Raw genomic sequence first — 15,169 nt, forward strand, 5'->3', positions numbered from 1 at the left:
CTGTCCCATGCTGGGGAACATCTGAGCCCTCCAGCACTGGCACCAGGGCCCAAGTGGAGGGCAGGGATGGGGGATCCTGGGGGGCCATGTGGGGGTCCTGTCTTGGCTGTCAGCACCTATGATGGATGAGAGGTAGGGCCTGGAGAGCTGGGGCTGAGCTCCCGCCTGAGGTGGGGCGACAGAGGACCGGCCCCCAGGGTCTGCATTTCTGCCATCTCAGCTGGAGGCCTGGGTGGATCCCCACCCAGCATGGGTGTTTAAAGGCTCAAGGGTGTCGGAGGCCCTTACCCCGCCAGCATCATGGGCTCGTGGGCCTTCCCTGCAGCCCTCTTCCTTCTCTGCCTGGCCCCAGAGAGCAGCCTGCAAGGAGGTGAGGGTCTGGGTATGGCCTCTGGGGTGGGAGGTCTGCACAGGGCAGGGTCTGCCTAGGGTGGAGGTGTGGGAGGCCTGGGCTGCCCCAGGAACCCAGTGGAGGGCAGTTAGGGGACTCTGAGGGATAAGTGTTCAGTCCTGCCTCATCAGAGTCTACACCTGCTTGCTCCCCCAGGGCTGCCTGCTCCCTCCTGGCTTGGGGAAAGATAAGGGGCCCCTGGAGTGCTGGAGTCAGGAGAGGAAGGCTCTGGGAGCTCCCTGAGGACTGCACTTCCCCAGCAGGCAGCAGTGTTAGCGCAGTGATGCGGATAACCCCCACCTGTGGAAGAGTCAAGGGGTCTCAACCGCGGGGGCAGAGGCCTGAAGAGTAGGCAGGAGGTGGCAGGTGAGGGAGGCCACTCCTGGCAGTCGGCAGTGGGGCCTGGACATGGGGACAGGATGGGGAGGGGAACAAGTGAGCAGAGGGTGAGGCCAAGTGCCTCAAGAGAGTGGGAGTGGGAGGAGGGGTCCCTGAAACTGTCAGGGGGTGAGGGAAGGACAGACAAGCCCACCAGAAGAGGAGACTCCTAAGAGCCTGGGATTGGAATGCAGGAAGAGGGAGAAGTGGGCTCTGTGCCCAACCATCAGGGGCACTGTCAGATGCCTTCCTCCGTGCCAGGCCCCCTCACCCCAGCTCAGCTGCCCCGTGGTCTGTGGGGAGATTGAGGCCCAGAGAGGAAGGGGTTGTCTGCTCCTGAATCACTCCTTTCTCCCCAACTTCACAGGCTTTGGGAACCCCAATGGCTACAGATCAGGTAAAGCTGAGGGGGGTGCAGAGCCCCAGTTGCTGGCCCCTAGGTCAGGCTGTTTCTGACTTCTCCTGCCCGCCTCCCCATAGGCTTTGGGAGCCCCAGTGGCCTGGGAGCAGGTGAGGCTGGACTCTGGGCAGGGGCAAGGCTGGTTTCTCCCCAACAAGTGGGATCTGGGGGTCTGAGGAGGCAGGGCAGCGGCAAGGAACTAGGAGACAGAGCTGCCCTGCCCCTGTGTGTCCCCAGAGGAGGAGGAGGGTGGGGCTCATAGGACTGACCGCCCTGAGGTCCTGGCCCAGGCTCTGCAGAAGACTGAGAGTGGGGACTCTGGGGTCCCCCACCTGCTCCTTGTCACCCCCCCCCCAGTTCTTGTCAATGAAAATGGGCTGGGCACCCAGTCAGGTGAGACTGGGGCAGATATCTAGGGGCTCCACAAACAGGATGTCCCTTTCCTGTCTCCCATCAAGGCCTCAGAACTGAGGGGCAGGTTTGGGGGTGATGGGGTAATGGAGGGGACGTGGAGCACTTTTCCAGTGCCGTTTGGACCTCAGCTTCTCCCCGTCTTCCCGCAGGCCCTCCGGCTTCCAATGGCTATACTGCAGGTATGCGGGAGGCTGGGAGCTGGGTCTCAAGGCTTGTCCTTGCCTAGGCCACTCCTGGGAATCTCGACTGCCCCCTGTCTCTCAGGCATGGGCAGGGGTGTGGAGTTGCCAAAGCCAGGCGGTCTCCCTCAGGCCCTGTCCTCTTGCCTAGATGCCCTGCCCTCTCCCTGACTTCCAGAGGCTGCAGCCTCACCAGGAGAGGTGGGGAAGGGGGAAGGGCATTTTGGTTCTAGGGGCTGGGGCTGGCTCACATCATGGGGACAGCACTGATGACCTGCTGGATTCTGAGGGTCTCTGGACTCTGCTTTGGGGAGGACAGAATGAGCACACTGTCCTCATCCCCACTTCCGGCTATGCTCCTCACCCAGGTCTCTCCCAGACCGTGGAGGGGGTTTGAAGTCCCAGAGGCCAGCTGAGGGCTGGCCCCCAGGGCTGTCCCTCTGTCCAGCTCTCACCACCTATCCCACCCGCTTCATCTTCCTTCTGCCTCTGTCTCACCAGGATATGGAAACAGGCTTGCAGCTGGAGCCTTCCCAGGAGTGGGGGCCCAGCCAGGTGAGGACACCTGGGAAGGACCGTGGGGGGTGGAGCTGGAATCAGAAGGGGACAGTGGGGTTCTGAAGGGAGGGCAGGGGCTCATGAGGAGCTGTGAACCCTTAAAGCCAGGTGGGTACAGAGCTCTCTGGCCCCTTGTGTATACTGCATAGCCAGCAGCCCTCACCTGTTCTCCCAGGATGTGGGGTAGTGATGGCCGGACCCCCTGTGAGTCTCTAGTCCCTTCCCAGGGACTGCCCCTTCAGTGGCCCGCTGATGCCACTCCTGGGGCTGAGCTCCCTGAGAGGGCTGCTGGCAGCAACACAGCCTGGACCCCACACTGGCCAGGTCCAGGCTCCATGACGGAACAGGCACGGACCCCTGGGGCAGGAAGGTGTGAGCTGGAGATGTGATTGGGTGTTGGGATTCAGGGAAGCTCCAGGCTGCCTATCCTGATTCAACACATGCCTGGTGGGGCCTCCCCTTATTCCTTCCAGCCCTGACTCCCAGGGCTTGCAATGGCAAAGGGATGGGAGCTGGGGCCTTCCCAGGAGTGCTGGCCCAGCTGGATGAGAACGCTGGGCCCAGCTGGGCATGAGGAGGGAGGAGGGAGGAGGGGGAGGCAGGGACCAGGAAGGCGGGAGGAGCGAGTCAGGGCTCTACATTTAGCTTTGGCTCAATCTCCGGCTCTTCTCCAGGCCTGGAAGAGAGTGCAAAGCCTCAGAAGCCAGGTGAGCCAGACCCTTCCCTTCCCTCCCCCGGCTCTGTCCCTCTCCACTGCACTCCTCACAACACTGCTTTTCCCCTCTAGGATACGGCCATGGGTATGGTCTGGGGGCCCAAGCAGCGGAAGCTGGCCAAGCGAGAGGTTAGGGTCATGGACCCTGGTGGACGGGTTCTTGGGGACTCAATCATTCACCCACTGTGCCCTGTGCCCCTGCCCCGCCTGGCCTGTGGGACTAAGTCCCACCGTGCTCAGAACCAAACAGCCACTCACGGAGTGACGGTGGGCTGGGGCGGGGAGTCACAGGAGACAAGGGGAGATGGGTGCTGGCAAGCCCCAGCTGAACCCCCACTTCAGCGCCAGTCAGATTCCCTCGTGTCCCTAAATCCATCCTGCAGCTCAAAGTGACTTGGGGCCAAATAAAGGGGGGAGCCTGGAGCTGAGTTTCTGGAGGCGGCCTTACTCACCTCTGTCTCCTCCAGGGTTCACTGGGGGTGGACAATCCCAGCAGCCAGGTGAGGCTGCCCTGCTTCTGTCCACTCATCCTCCCATGCTTTACCTGTCCTCCCCAAGTCCCAGATCTCCCCTTATTCCCTTTTACTGTCTCCCCAGAATTTGGCAATGGGAATGGGCTGGGAACTGGGGCCTTCCCGAGAGCTGGAGTCCAGCCAGGTAAGGACTAGGGACTTTAGGACTGTAGGAATCCAAGAAGGCAGGGGGATGCCATCCTCTTGCCTCCAACTGATCTCATTAAAAAGCAAACAAAAACAAAAAAGTGAACAAAGCAACTCACTTCTTCAACAAGTCAGCCCACAGCTGCACCTGCTGTGGGTCAGCCAGGGCTGGCACAGAGCAAGGTGGCCTAGCAGGAGAGTGAGCTGGGGTCCCATAAACTGTGACTCATGGGGGGGTGAGAAGGGTAAGACACAGGAGCTGGCCAGCGCCAACAACAGTGACAGGAGGCCCAAGGACCTAGGCAGCTGGAAGCACCCATCCCCAAAAAGAGGCTGAGGCTCCTCAGCTTGGGGCAGAGAGGAGGGGAGGGAAAAAAAAGCTGCAATAAAACAAAGACAAAAATTCCAGAAACAGATGAGGGAAGGCCACAGGTGAGGGGCCACCAGAGTCACAAGTGCAGGCGTGGCAGAGGCCGCCAGGACCACTGCTGCAGGGGTGGCTGGAACTGCCCAGAGGTGGGGGCCTCTCACAGGTGCTGCAGCTCTAGGCTGCCCCCAGGGCAGGATGGGGTTCTAGGGAGACAAGGACCCCATTAGGTTCCTTACCTGCTCCCTTACTCTCAGGCTACGGAGGGGTGCTGAAGCCTCAGAAGCCAGGTAAGCCTTGCCCCAGCCTGCCTCTCTGGCCACCTCACCTGAGCTCCCCCGGCCTCATTCACCACATCAGTGAACCCAGCCCTGTGAGGTTGCTGAGGCTAGGATGGGCGAGCCTCTCCCCAGCAAAACCTTAGAGTAGGGTGGAGGTGTCTCTGGGACACCTTTTGCCCCCACCAGGGTCCCAATCCACTTGCCACTTGCTCATCCCTCGCACCCCACAGGCTCCTCAGACCAGAACAGCTATGGAGCAGGTCCCAGGGTGGCTCTGAGATGGAGTCTCCTGGCGTTCCCCAGGGTGTCAGCCCCACTCCTGCTTCTGCCTCCCTCAACTCCAAGTTCTCCGCACTCTCAACCCAGTCTCCAACAGTCACCCAGGATTCCAGGAGGGGCCTGGGAAGGCTGAGAGCCCAGCAGACGAGGGCCGGGTAGGGTGAGGAGGGCTCCAGAGCTCGCCCCTGCCCCAACGGGGACAGAGTCAGAGCTGGGGGCAAGCCTTCAGAACTGCAGGCTCTGGTTCAGCCCAGTGGAGACTCAACCCAGCGGAGCCCCAGGTCCCCAGCTAATCTTTTCCTTTCTACACAGGCATGGCCCAGAATGGATTTGGAGCAGGTAGGAGCAGGGTTAGGGAGGGTTGGGGGGCTCTAGTGCTGGGGGCCCTGAAACACTCATCTGCTCCTCTCCTCCCAGGTTTTGGAGGGGGCAGAAAAGCCCAGAAGCCAGGTAAGTGTTGTGCAGGTCTGACTTGGCCCAGACGCCCCGGAAGTCACAAGCACTCAGACCTCTTTCCCTCCCCAGGATACGGGACTGGCCTACCAGCTGGGGCTTTCCCAGGGCCAGGAGCCCAGCCAGGTGAGAACAGCTCAAACAGGGCAGAGAGCTGAGGGCAGACCCTGACTGGTGGATGATGGGCATGGCTGACAGGAGCCCGGCTTCTCCCCACAGGCTATGGTTATGGATGGGCAGTCCAGCCGGGTGAGTGCCCTGGGCCTGGGTCCTGCGGAGTTGAGTGTTGGGGGAGAGAGTTGGGGGCCTCAAGTACAAAGGGCTAGGGTCAGATCAGGAGGGGACAGGCTGGAGTCAATATTGGCCATGCCTGGTCTCTCCAGGCGCAGGAGAGAAGGCAGGTGAGACTGCTCCCTCTGCTGTAGCCTGTGGCTTTGGCCTGGGAGGACTCAAAACAGCCAGGGGCCTTGCCTCTCAAAACAGCCAGGGGCCAGGCAGGGACAGGGCTGGGGTTCTGGGGATCCCACCAGCTTCCTCATCTGCCCTTTGCCCCTCTGCCAGGCAATGGAAGGGGCCTGAAGCCCCAGAAATCAAGTGAGCCCCTCCCGAGCCCACACCCTTGCTCTCCAGAACCCTAACTTAACCTCCCCTCAGCCATACCCTGCCTCTCACTACCTCCTGGGTTCTGGAACCGAGCTGGTGGGGAGCTCAGCCAGGGGCAGGTGGAATGGGGGTGATGTGCTCTCTCCCATCCTCTCTACACCTGTATGGGGCAGGTTGAAGGGAGGGTACCCAGGACCCTGGTTTCGTTCTGGGCCCAAAGCTTCCCCACCCCTTGGCTTAGGGGCATCCAACACCCTGTTCACCACCCCACCATCCAACCACCCACCCTACCCCCAACCCCACAGATCCCACAGCTCAGAACAGCCATGGATCAGATACCTCAGGGTGGGAGGCTGGGGACACAGCAAGCAGAGCACGGGGCAATGGGAAGCCCCTGCCCCCAGAGCCCTTCCCCTGTCGGAGGGTCCTCTCTGGGCTCCTGTCCCATTCAGAGGGCCAAGCTGGCAGTGGAGTGGAGATCGCCTGAAGCAGAGGGAGGGGCTGGGAGCTGTGGGTACTCAACCGGGAGGGGAGGGGGACCCAGATTCCCACACTCCTGAGCCCCTGCAGGGCCTGGCTGGGACCGGGCAAGCCAGGTAGGTGGGGACATCAGGGCCCAGCTGCTTCCCTTTTCTCCGCAGGTGGGAAACCTCCCAAGCCAGGTGCGCCCTTTCCTTCACACTAACCCCATTTCTCCCCCACCCTGGGAAACTGCCAGCTGCCCCTTCCACTCCCCCCTCTCCCGACCCCACTGTCTTCCCAGGGTACAGGAATGGCATGGGAGTTGGAGCCTTTCCAGGCGCTGGAGCCCAGCCAGGTGAGAGGGACAGGCTGCGAAGCAGGGGAGGGCCAAGGAGAGGCCTGTCCCTCAGGCCCTCACATTTACCTGTCTCCCCAGGCCTGGGAGGGGTGGGGAAATCCCAGAAGCATCCAGGTGAGTCATGGTTGTACCCCTCCCTGGGTCCTGACCCCACCCCTGTGCTCACAGCCTCCTCTTCCTCCCAGAATACCTGCCAAGGAACAGGCTCCCACCAGGTGTTTTGGGGGCTCAGCTCACTCAGGGAGCAGGGCTTCCTCTCCTGGGGCTGAACGGGCCTCTCCATCGCTCCCCAGGCCTGGAAGGAGGCATGAGCCCCCCAAAGACAGGCAAGTGAGAGAAATCATGTTACCCTGCACCTCCTCCTGATGCCCCTACCTCCATCCCACTGCCCTCACCTTGCTGCCTTTCCTCTCTAGGATACAGTACTGGCAACGGGCTGGTGGCCCAGCCAGGTGAGGCCCCGGCCCAGCCAGAAGGATGGGTGGCTGCGAGGTGGAAGTGGCTGGTTGTGGGACAGTAGGATCCTCATGCTACTTGGGTCACCTGTCTCCCAGCAGGCTGTGGCCCTTGGGACCTGGGCTCTCTCCAGCCTGGCAAAGCCCCCCTCCAGGAGCCTGTGTCTGCCCCCCCAGGGTCCTCATGGGTTGGTGGCTTGGCTGGGCCAAGACCTCCTGTGCTGAGGGGCTGCTGGGCTCTCATCACTGAACCCTTCCCTTCCTCACCAACCCTAGGTCCCTGCAGGTCTCCCATGCCAGGGGTCCCTTCAGCTAAAGCAGGTGGTTGGGGTCTGAAGTCCCAGCCCCCATCCCCCATGCAAAGTGGGAAGCTCTCAGGTCAGTGCTGTGGGCGCCTTTGTCTTGCTGACCTCACCACTGAGCCTCAGAAAGTGCGTCGGCTAAAGGAGGACCAGGGCGGCTGGGTTTTGGCTCTGCACTAGGGAGTGGGGCACTGCCCCATGCACCAGGCTCACTCTTGTTCTCTCTCTCTAGTACCAACCCCGGCTACCCAGTGGGGACTGAGACCTCAGAAAGCAGGTGTGCATCTTGTGCCCACAAACCCCACAGCCGAGACAAATGTTAGTCTGGCTCATTCTCTACGCCGTGCCACCTGGGGGTCGCTCCACTGTCCACCTTGTTCCCTGGGCTGCCTAGTAGCTATTCAGTGGCCCGAAGGCCAGGAAGTCCCTCCTGGAGTTGGACTCGATCTTACTTGCTGCCTCCTAGGCTCCTTCCTGTGGGCTGTGTCCCCTATGGACAGGGAGCCCCTGGGGTCCACCTTAGCCCCACTGAACCAGGGAAAGCCGGGCCCTCCTTTCACCTCCACTTTCCTCCCAGGTTACCAGCCTATGCATGGTTATGGACCCCCAGGACCAGGCACAGACCTGGGTGAGCGAGTGCTAGCCTGAGGGCCCTCCCTACACTCCATCCTACCCCTTCCTTTTGCCAGCCCAGGAAGGGGAAAGTAGTGCCCCTGCCCTTGCCCCTGACCCATAGTGTCCTCCCTGCAGGCTTTGGTGGTGACCTCAAGCTGCAGCAAGTTGGTGAGCCCCATCTCCACACCATCCGCCAGCCCATTGCTCCTCTTCCTCAGTGCAACAGAGCCCTCTCACTTCCTGTCTTTCTTTCCTTTCCCATCTGCACTTCCTGACTCTACCCTGGGCTTCTGGGGTGGTGTGGACAGGTGTGATCCAGTCTCAGGTGAGGGGATAGCGGTGAGCAGTCAGTCAAGGCAGACTTCCAAAAAGCGGTACAGGAAGATGCACCCTGGGGCTAGTGGGCTGAGGGTGAGTGGACACAGCTCAAGACCCCCTGCAGGTCTCCACTGGGCTGTGAGCTCGTCACCTGTCCTTCCCATGCCATCCCTGCCTCTCCTCACTCTGGTCCCCTCCGATCTCTCTCCTGCAGGTTTTGCTTATAGAAGAGGAATTCTGGGACTCTTCCCTGATGCCCGCCTGCAGCCAGGTGCCTAGGGGACTGGCGTGGAATAGAGCACCATGCTGGAGGGGCAGGGGGGTTGTGGGAGGAGCTGCTCCCTGATGTCTGTCCTCCCCTTAGGGTTTCCCAGGACCTATGGCTTTAGGAATGGTGAGCAGGGCCCAAGGGATGGTGCACCAAGGTGGGGCAGTGGGGGGGAGACCCCCACAGAGGGGGCTGGGCAGGCGTAACTGGGATCTCTCACAGGGTATACAGGGTACAGATGGGAGGCCCCTGTGTACTCCCAAGTGGCAGTGGCAAGCCCTGAAGGAGAAGGTGAGAAATGAGCTGGCAGGGACCAGCTGGCACCCAGCAGGGTCAAGGGGGCCGGGCAGAGGGTGGGCACTACACGGTTTCATGGGGGTGGGCTGCGGGAGTCGAGCACCCATGCCAGCTCTTTTCCTGCAGGTCAGGCCAGGGACTTTATGGGTTCTCCTTGGCCTGCTGGTCAGCTCTGGGCAGGCGGCAGTGTGAAGCCAGGATATGGATACGCAAGGCCCAGGAGCCAGCCAGGTGCTGCAAGGGGAAGCATGCATGGTGGTGGGGCCAGAGGGGAGCTGTGTGCTGGGTGCAGACGGGGAGGGCATTCTCCCTTCACCCCAGGGCGCTATGGGCAACTGAGACCAGAGCTGGGTCCCGAGCCCTTGGGTGAGTGGTAGTCTCCCTGGACCTGGGGAGGGGGTTGGGCACTGAGCTGGGCAGAAATCAATCAGTGACTCAGGCTTGTCTGCCCAAGTTTAGGGGCCCCTGAGGTGAAGACAAGCAGCAGTGACCAGCCTGAAAACAGTCACCGAGGTGAGGGTGGAAGTCCAGGGGCCAGCACCTGTATCCGAAGGGCCCTCAGCTGTCACCCCTCCTGCTGCACAAGGGGGACCCCAATCTAGGGAGGGACACCAGCAAGTGACTGCTGAGTGCAGATATGGGAGGAGGGAAGGGGCTCTCCCCGACCCTGCCTCTCCGCAGTCCTGTCTCTCCCCAGGGCCCTGTCCTCCTGGGAAATGCTGAGCACCGAGGGCCTCTGTATCACGCTGGAACACCGAGCCAGCAAGGCCTCTGGGCTTCTGGCGCTGCCTGGCCTGCCCTCTTCCAGGCAGGAAGCATGAATAAAGGCAATGCCTTTCCCTGTCCCTGTCTGCCTCTGTGTGTCAAGTGGGGTGCTGATTGGGGTGGGGTGGGCCCCCAGGCACCTACAGATGCTGGTGTGGTTATATGCCAGGAAGCAGGCTCCTGACAGAAGAGGTGCTAAAAACAAAGACTCCACACCTGTCCTAGCAGGTAATGGAGCCATGGCCCAGTTAGGGGACCTGCACCCAGAAATGAACACCTCATTACTTGTATTTATTAAAGCTATTAAGCAAAATTCTCTTATTCCTTAAGCCTTTAGTGATGGCATTCCAGATGTCTTTCTATGGGCGGCCAACTATGATATTAATCTCCTTTTTTACTTTGAAAGATTTTTTAAAAAATCAATTCGGTTGAGAGTCCGAGATGGACAGGCAGAGCGTGCTGCACCCACCTGGATGAGCAGGACCAAGCCAGACTGAAGCAGGACTTGGTCCAGGTGTCCCTCAGTGGTGGCAGGACACCCCTACTTGAGCCATGGTGGCTGCCACTCACCTGTGCAGCCAGAGCAGGGATTTGACCCCAGGCATTCCCATGAGACATAGTGCATTAACTACTAGGCCTGGCCCTGCATGCTTTTGTTTTCTACTTGAAAAGCAGACAGAGAGAGGCAGGAAAAGCTTTTACAATCAGGTTCACTTAACAGCCAGGGCTGGGCCAGGCAGAAGCCAGGAGCCAGGAACTCCATCTGGGTCTCCACATAGGTGAGCCAGCATCTGCTGCCTCCCTGGGTGTGCTTGAGCAGGAACTTCACTCCAGGGACTCTGCAATCAGATGCAGGCATCCATCCTGGACAGCAGCTTGGCCCATGCCACAATGTCTGTCCTCGCCGTCATCTGATTAATACTCAACTTTCCCCAGTGTATCGAGAATGATTAACAAACCTGACTGAACTTCCTTGGACATTTAAACAGAGATGACCAATGCAACCTTCTTGGTTCTCCTGTTTCTCTAACGAGACAGAGGCATAAACCACATCTTCCTAAGCACTTACGGGTCCTTGCAGCTGAATAAAGCCGACTCAGCACCTCAGACTTCCCAACTCTGCTGGGACTGGTAAAGCCACTGCCTGTCACCCAGCATCCCATCTGCAACCTGGTTGTGTCCCGGTTGCTCCACTTCCCATCCAGCTCCCTGCTAATGGCCCTAGGAAAGTGGCAGAGAATGGCCCAGATGCTTGGGCCTCTGTACCCACGTGGGAGAACCAGAGGAGGCTCCTGGCTCCAGTCTGACTCAGCCACAGCCACTGCAGCTAGCAGATCTGTCTCTCCCTCTTTGTAATGCTGACTTTCAAACAAATAAGTTTTAGAAATTAAAGATTTTAAATTTTCATTGGAAAGGCAGATCAGATTATGGAGAAGGAGAAACAGAAAGAAAAATCTTTCATCCACTGGTTCACTCCCCAAATGGCTGCAACAGCTGGAGCTGAGCTGATCCAAAGCCAGGAGCTTCTTCAGGGTCTTCCATGTGGGTGCAGGGTCCCAAGGCTTTGGGCCGTCCTTGTCTGCTTTTCCAGGCCACAAGCAGGGAGCTGGAAGGGAAGCGGGGCCTCTGGGACACAAAGGCACACCTATGGGATCCCAGCACTTGCAAGGGGGAGGATTTAGCCATTAAACCAATGTGCTGGCTCCAATAAGTAAAAATGTTAAAAACAGCCAGTTGCTAACCCCATGTCAGTCTCAGGGCTGCTCGCAGCTTCCTTTCTTCAACCCAGCATCACACTGTCACTCAAACAAGGACATGCTTCTCGCAGCACAGAGCAGCCTGAACACTGAGTTGCACTTCTGCCCTCTAATCCAGAGCCTCCAGAATCCGAGCTGACCACTTCCAGCACCACATCTTCTTGTAGACTGCTTTTAAAATGTTTTCTAAAAGGCTTATTTATTATTTGAAATGCAAAATGAAAGAGATATAGGGATCCTCTACCCACTGTTTCACACCTCAGATGGCTATGACAGCCAGGGCTGGGCCAAGTTGAAGCCAGAAGCCAGGACTCCAACCACGTCTCCCACGTTGGGGACAAGGTCCCAAGTTCTTGGCCCATCCTCTGCCTTCCCAAGTACACGAGTAATGAACTCAATTGGAAGTGCAGTAACAGGGCTCAGACTATCGCTCCAACATGAGATGACGAGGATTAGCTTACAGCACCACAGCTAATCTTTTCATAGCATGATGATACTTGGGTTCAGGTGCAGACACGCTTCCAAGGGAGATAGTCACCTTCAGGTGATTCTGCCAACATTCTCGGAATTCCAGCCAGATTTCACTCAGCCTACCTCTCCAAGGACGTCCACTCCTTCACAGAATCCGGGACTGCTTCTCAGTAAGGACAGAGCCTTGTCTATCCCTGTTCCCCTTCACCCCACGCATGCAGGAAACTGCATCCCAAGATCTTCTACTGGAGAACAGAATAATGGCCTGCACCTGCTCACAGGACCCACCGAGCAGAATGTACCAGCCAGCACAGGGTGGACAGCCCTCAGCCTTAGAAAGGAAGTTCTGCAGTCATTATTGCTCTCGTAAACTCTTCTGTATTACCATTTTAGTACACTATCCTGTCTCTCCTCTTTTCCTTGAGCTACCAGATTGTTGTGCATAATTGGTTCTTGGGAACTTCAGCACAGGGTCACCTAATGTTACTTTTGAATTGTTATATCCTTTTAAAAACTACTTGTATTTGAAGGGTATATTTTACAGAAAGAGAAGGAGAGGCAGGCAGTCTTTCATCCGCTGGTTCACTCACCCAATGGCTGTAACTGCTAGAATTGAGTTGGTTTGAAGCCAGGAACCAGGAGCTTCTTCCCAGTCTCCGAACATGGCGGCAGGGGTCCAAGGACTTGGGTCATCCTCCACTGCTTTCCCGGGTCATTAACAGAGCTGGACGGGAAGTGGAGCAGCAGGGACTCAAACCAGTGCCCTATGGCGCCCATACCTGCGCCACACAGAGGATTAGCCTACTATGCTACTCACCAGCCAACTAAATTGTTAAATGCTTTTATCTTTGTAACATGACTGAACGGAAATCTGCTTAGATGTTCATCCGCCCACTGGGGCCACAACGACTAAACAGAGCCACAGTTTCCACATCTGCTGTCGAAAGGAGCCGGCACAGCCGTCCCTCAGGCCAGGCGGGGGCGCCCACTGCGCGTGTGCGGGGGCTGTGAGGGAGCGGGGCGACGCGACGGCCTCGAGGGACACTGATTGGCTGGGACCGGGCGAAGGCGGGAAGAAGCCCGTGACAGGCCTGGCGGCTGAGGAGCCGCGGAGGGCAGCTCGTGGCTGCCGCCTGGGAGAGGCAGCAGCAAGCAGGCGCACTGAGCTCTGATTGGCTGAGGCGCGGCAGTGAGCGCCCCCGATTGGCCAGGGCGCTCGGAGCGCGGCCTCCGCGGAGGGAACTCGGCCGCGGGACGCGGTGCGCGCAAGGCCCCCGGGTGGCGGCGACGGCCAAGCTGGCTGTGCGACTGCCCCGCTCCCGCTCGCACCCGCGGCTCGCCCGCGCCCACTCGCGGCTGGGCCGGGCCCGCCCGTCGCTGCGGCTGACCCCGCCGCCCACAGCGTCGCTGCCGCATCCACCGCTGCCCGGCCTTCCGCCCGGCCTGAGCGCCGCGTCGCCGCCGCCCTCGGCGCTCGCCCTGGCCGAGCTGCCGCCGCTACCTGCGCTCCCGCTGCGGCCCGAGCCGCTGGCGCCCTGGGGCCCCGGCGCCTACCTGACGCTGCCGGAGCTGCCGCCCGAGGCCTGCGCGCCCGCGCCGCCCGCCGCCGCGCTCGCCCTGCAGGACCTGCCGCGCCTGCCCGCGCCCGCACCGCCGCCTGCCCACCTGCCGCTGCCGCCGCTGCCCGAGGCCGCCCTCGCCGCCACGCCGGGGCCCGTGGGCGCCCGCGGCCGCCCGCCCCTGCTGGGCGAGTTGCCCCCGCAGCCGCTGCCGCCGCTGCCCGCAAGACCCTCGCCCTTTAACTTGCTGGCTCCTCCCGCGCCCCGCGACCCCTGGCCGCTGCCCGCCTTCCCCCCGCCCCTGCCGCCGCCGCCCTTCTTCCTGTCGCCGCCCTGCTGATGGCGCGACCCTCGGCTGGGGAGGCAGCGGGCCGGTGAGTGGACGGCCCAGCCTGCACGGAGGGCCTGTGTCCCTCGCCACCTGCTCCGCAGGAGGACTCACGAGGCCTGGACCAGAGCCCAGCCGTGGAAGGGAGACGGGTGTCGGTCTGGAGAAAGAGCAAGCTTGCAAATAAATTCGACCTGTGGTCCGGGCTCGCTTGGTTTTCTGCTGCCTTCGCCAGTGTGGGGGCCGGTGCGGGTCAGGGCGGGGGGCAGAGGGGGACGGACAAGCACGTGTGGAAGTGTGAATTAAAGGGAAATAAAAGCCTAAAGGCGAAAGTCCTCGCTTTCCACGCGCCGGTTCTAATCCTTTCTGGCCCCCTCCCCGTCCAGCTCTCTGCTTGTGGCCTAGGGACCCTGCACCCGCCTGGGACGCCCAGAAGAAGCTCCAGACTCCCAGCTACGGATGGACTCAGCTCTGGCCGTTATGGCCACCTGGGGGGTGAATTAGCAGACGGAAGATCTTACTCTTTGCCTCTCCTCTCTGTACTTCTGCCTTTTTTTTTTAAAGATTTATTTTTATTACGAAGTCAGATATATACAGAGGAGGAGAGACAGAGAGGAAGATCTTCCATCCAATGATTCACTCCCCAGGTGAGCCGCAACGGGCCGGTGCGCGCCGATCCGAAGCCGGGAACCAGGAACCTCTTCCAGGTCTCCCACGCGGGTGCAGTGTCCCAATGCACTGGGCCGTCCTCGACTGCTTTCCCAGGCCACAAGCAGGGAGCTGGATGGGAAGTGGAGCTGCCGGGATTAGAACCGGTGTCCATATGGGATCCTGGCGTGTTCAAGGCGAGGACTTTAGCCGCTAGGCCACGCTGCCGGGCCCCAACTTCTGCCTTTCCAATAAAAATAAATAAATCGTAAAAAAAAAAAAAAAAAAAAGCCAAATGAGAGGCTAGGGTGTCCAGAATACCCGCTTTTCCCTCATAACTCGTGAATGCCAGAGGCGCAGGGGCAGGGAGAGGATGGGAGGTGGAGATTGCCCAAGAGAAAGCCCCCGGGAAGGTCCACATCTGCCAGGGCTGGGCAAGGCTGGACCAGGAGCCCACTGCGTAGGCCAGGTCTCCCTCCTGGGTGGCAGGGACCAAGACACCTGAGCTGTCACTGGAATGTGTTCCCATAAGGTCGCCGTTCTAATCCAAGCAGCCCACTTCCCATCCAGCCCTGGCCTGGGAAAGTAGTCACGGACGGCCCGAAGCCCTGGGACCCTGCACCCACGTAGGAGCCCTGATAGAAGCTCCTGGCTTCAGACAGCTCAGCTCTGGCCATCATGGCTGCTTGGGGAGTGAATCAGCGGGTGGAAGATCTTCCTATCTCCTATCTGTATATCTGCCTTTCCAATAAAAATAAATAAATCAAACTGGAATGGGAGCTGAAGCCAGTTCTGAACCAGGTACCCACAGGGGTGTCTGCTGTGGCTGGGCCCCACACCACCTCTACCTTCTTATCAGACTGTGTCCAGGGGCCGGCGGCACAGCCAT

The 15,169-nt window shown here is 59.9% G+C and overlaps 1 protein-coding gene across 1 annotated transcript; it reads left to right on the forward strand.

The window, feature by feature from the left end:
* The first annotated feature begins 300 nt into the window (after positions 1 to 300).
* On the forward strand, positions 301 to 8,466 carry GREP1 (glycine rich extracellular protein 1). The gene is made up of 20 exons (XM_058681081.1): positions 301 to 370; positions 1,137 to 1,166; positions 1,250 to 1,279; positions 1,527 to 1,562; positions 1,733 to 1,762; positions 2,264 to 2,317; positions 2,995 to 3,027; positions 3,108 to 3,164; positions 3,633 to 3,692; positions 4,319 to 4,351; positions 4,934 to 4,960; positions 5,039 to 5,071; positions 5,147 to 5,200; positions 5,294 to 5,323; positions 6,319 to 6,339; positions 6,441 to 6,611; positions 6,914 to 6,949; positions 7,832 to 7,882; positions 8,005 to 8,037; positions 8,402 to 8,466. Exons 1-20 carry the CDS (start codon positions 301 to 303, stop codon positions 8,464 to 8,466), a joined length of 954 nt encoding a protein of 317 aa, XP_058537064.1.
* Positions 8,467 to 15,169: the final 6,703 nt, after the last annotated feature.

The sequence above is a fragment of the Ochotona princeps genome, chromosome 24, assembly GCF_030435755.1.
Source record: "Ochotona princeps isolate mOchPri1 chromosome 24, mOchPri1.hap1, whole genome shotgun sequence".
In the NCBI taxonomy this organism is placed as follows: domain Eukaryota; kingdom Metazoa; phylum Chordata; class Mammalia; order Lagomorpha; family Ochotonidae; genus Ochotona; species Ochotona princeps.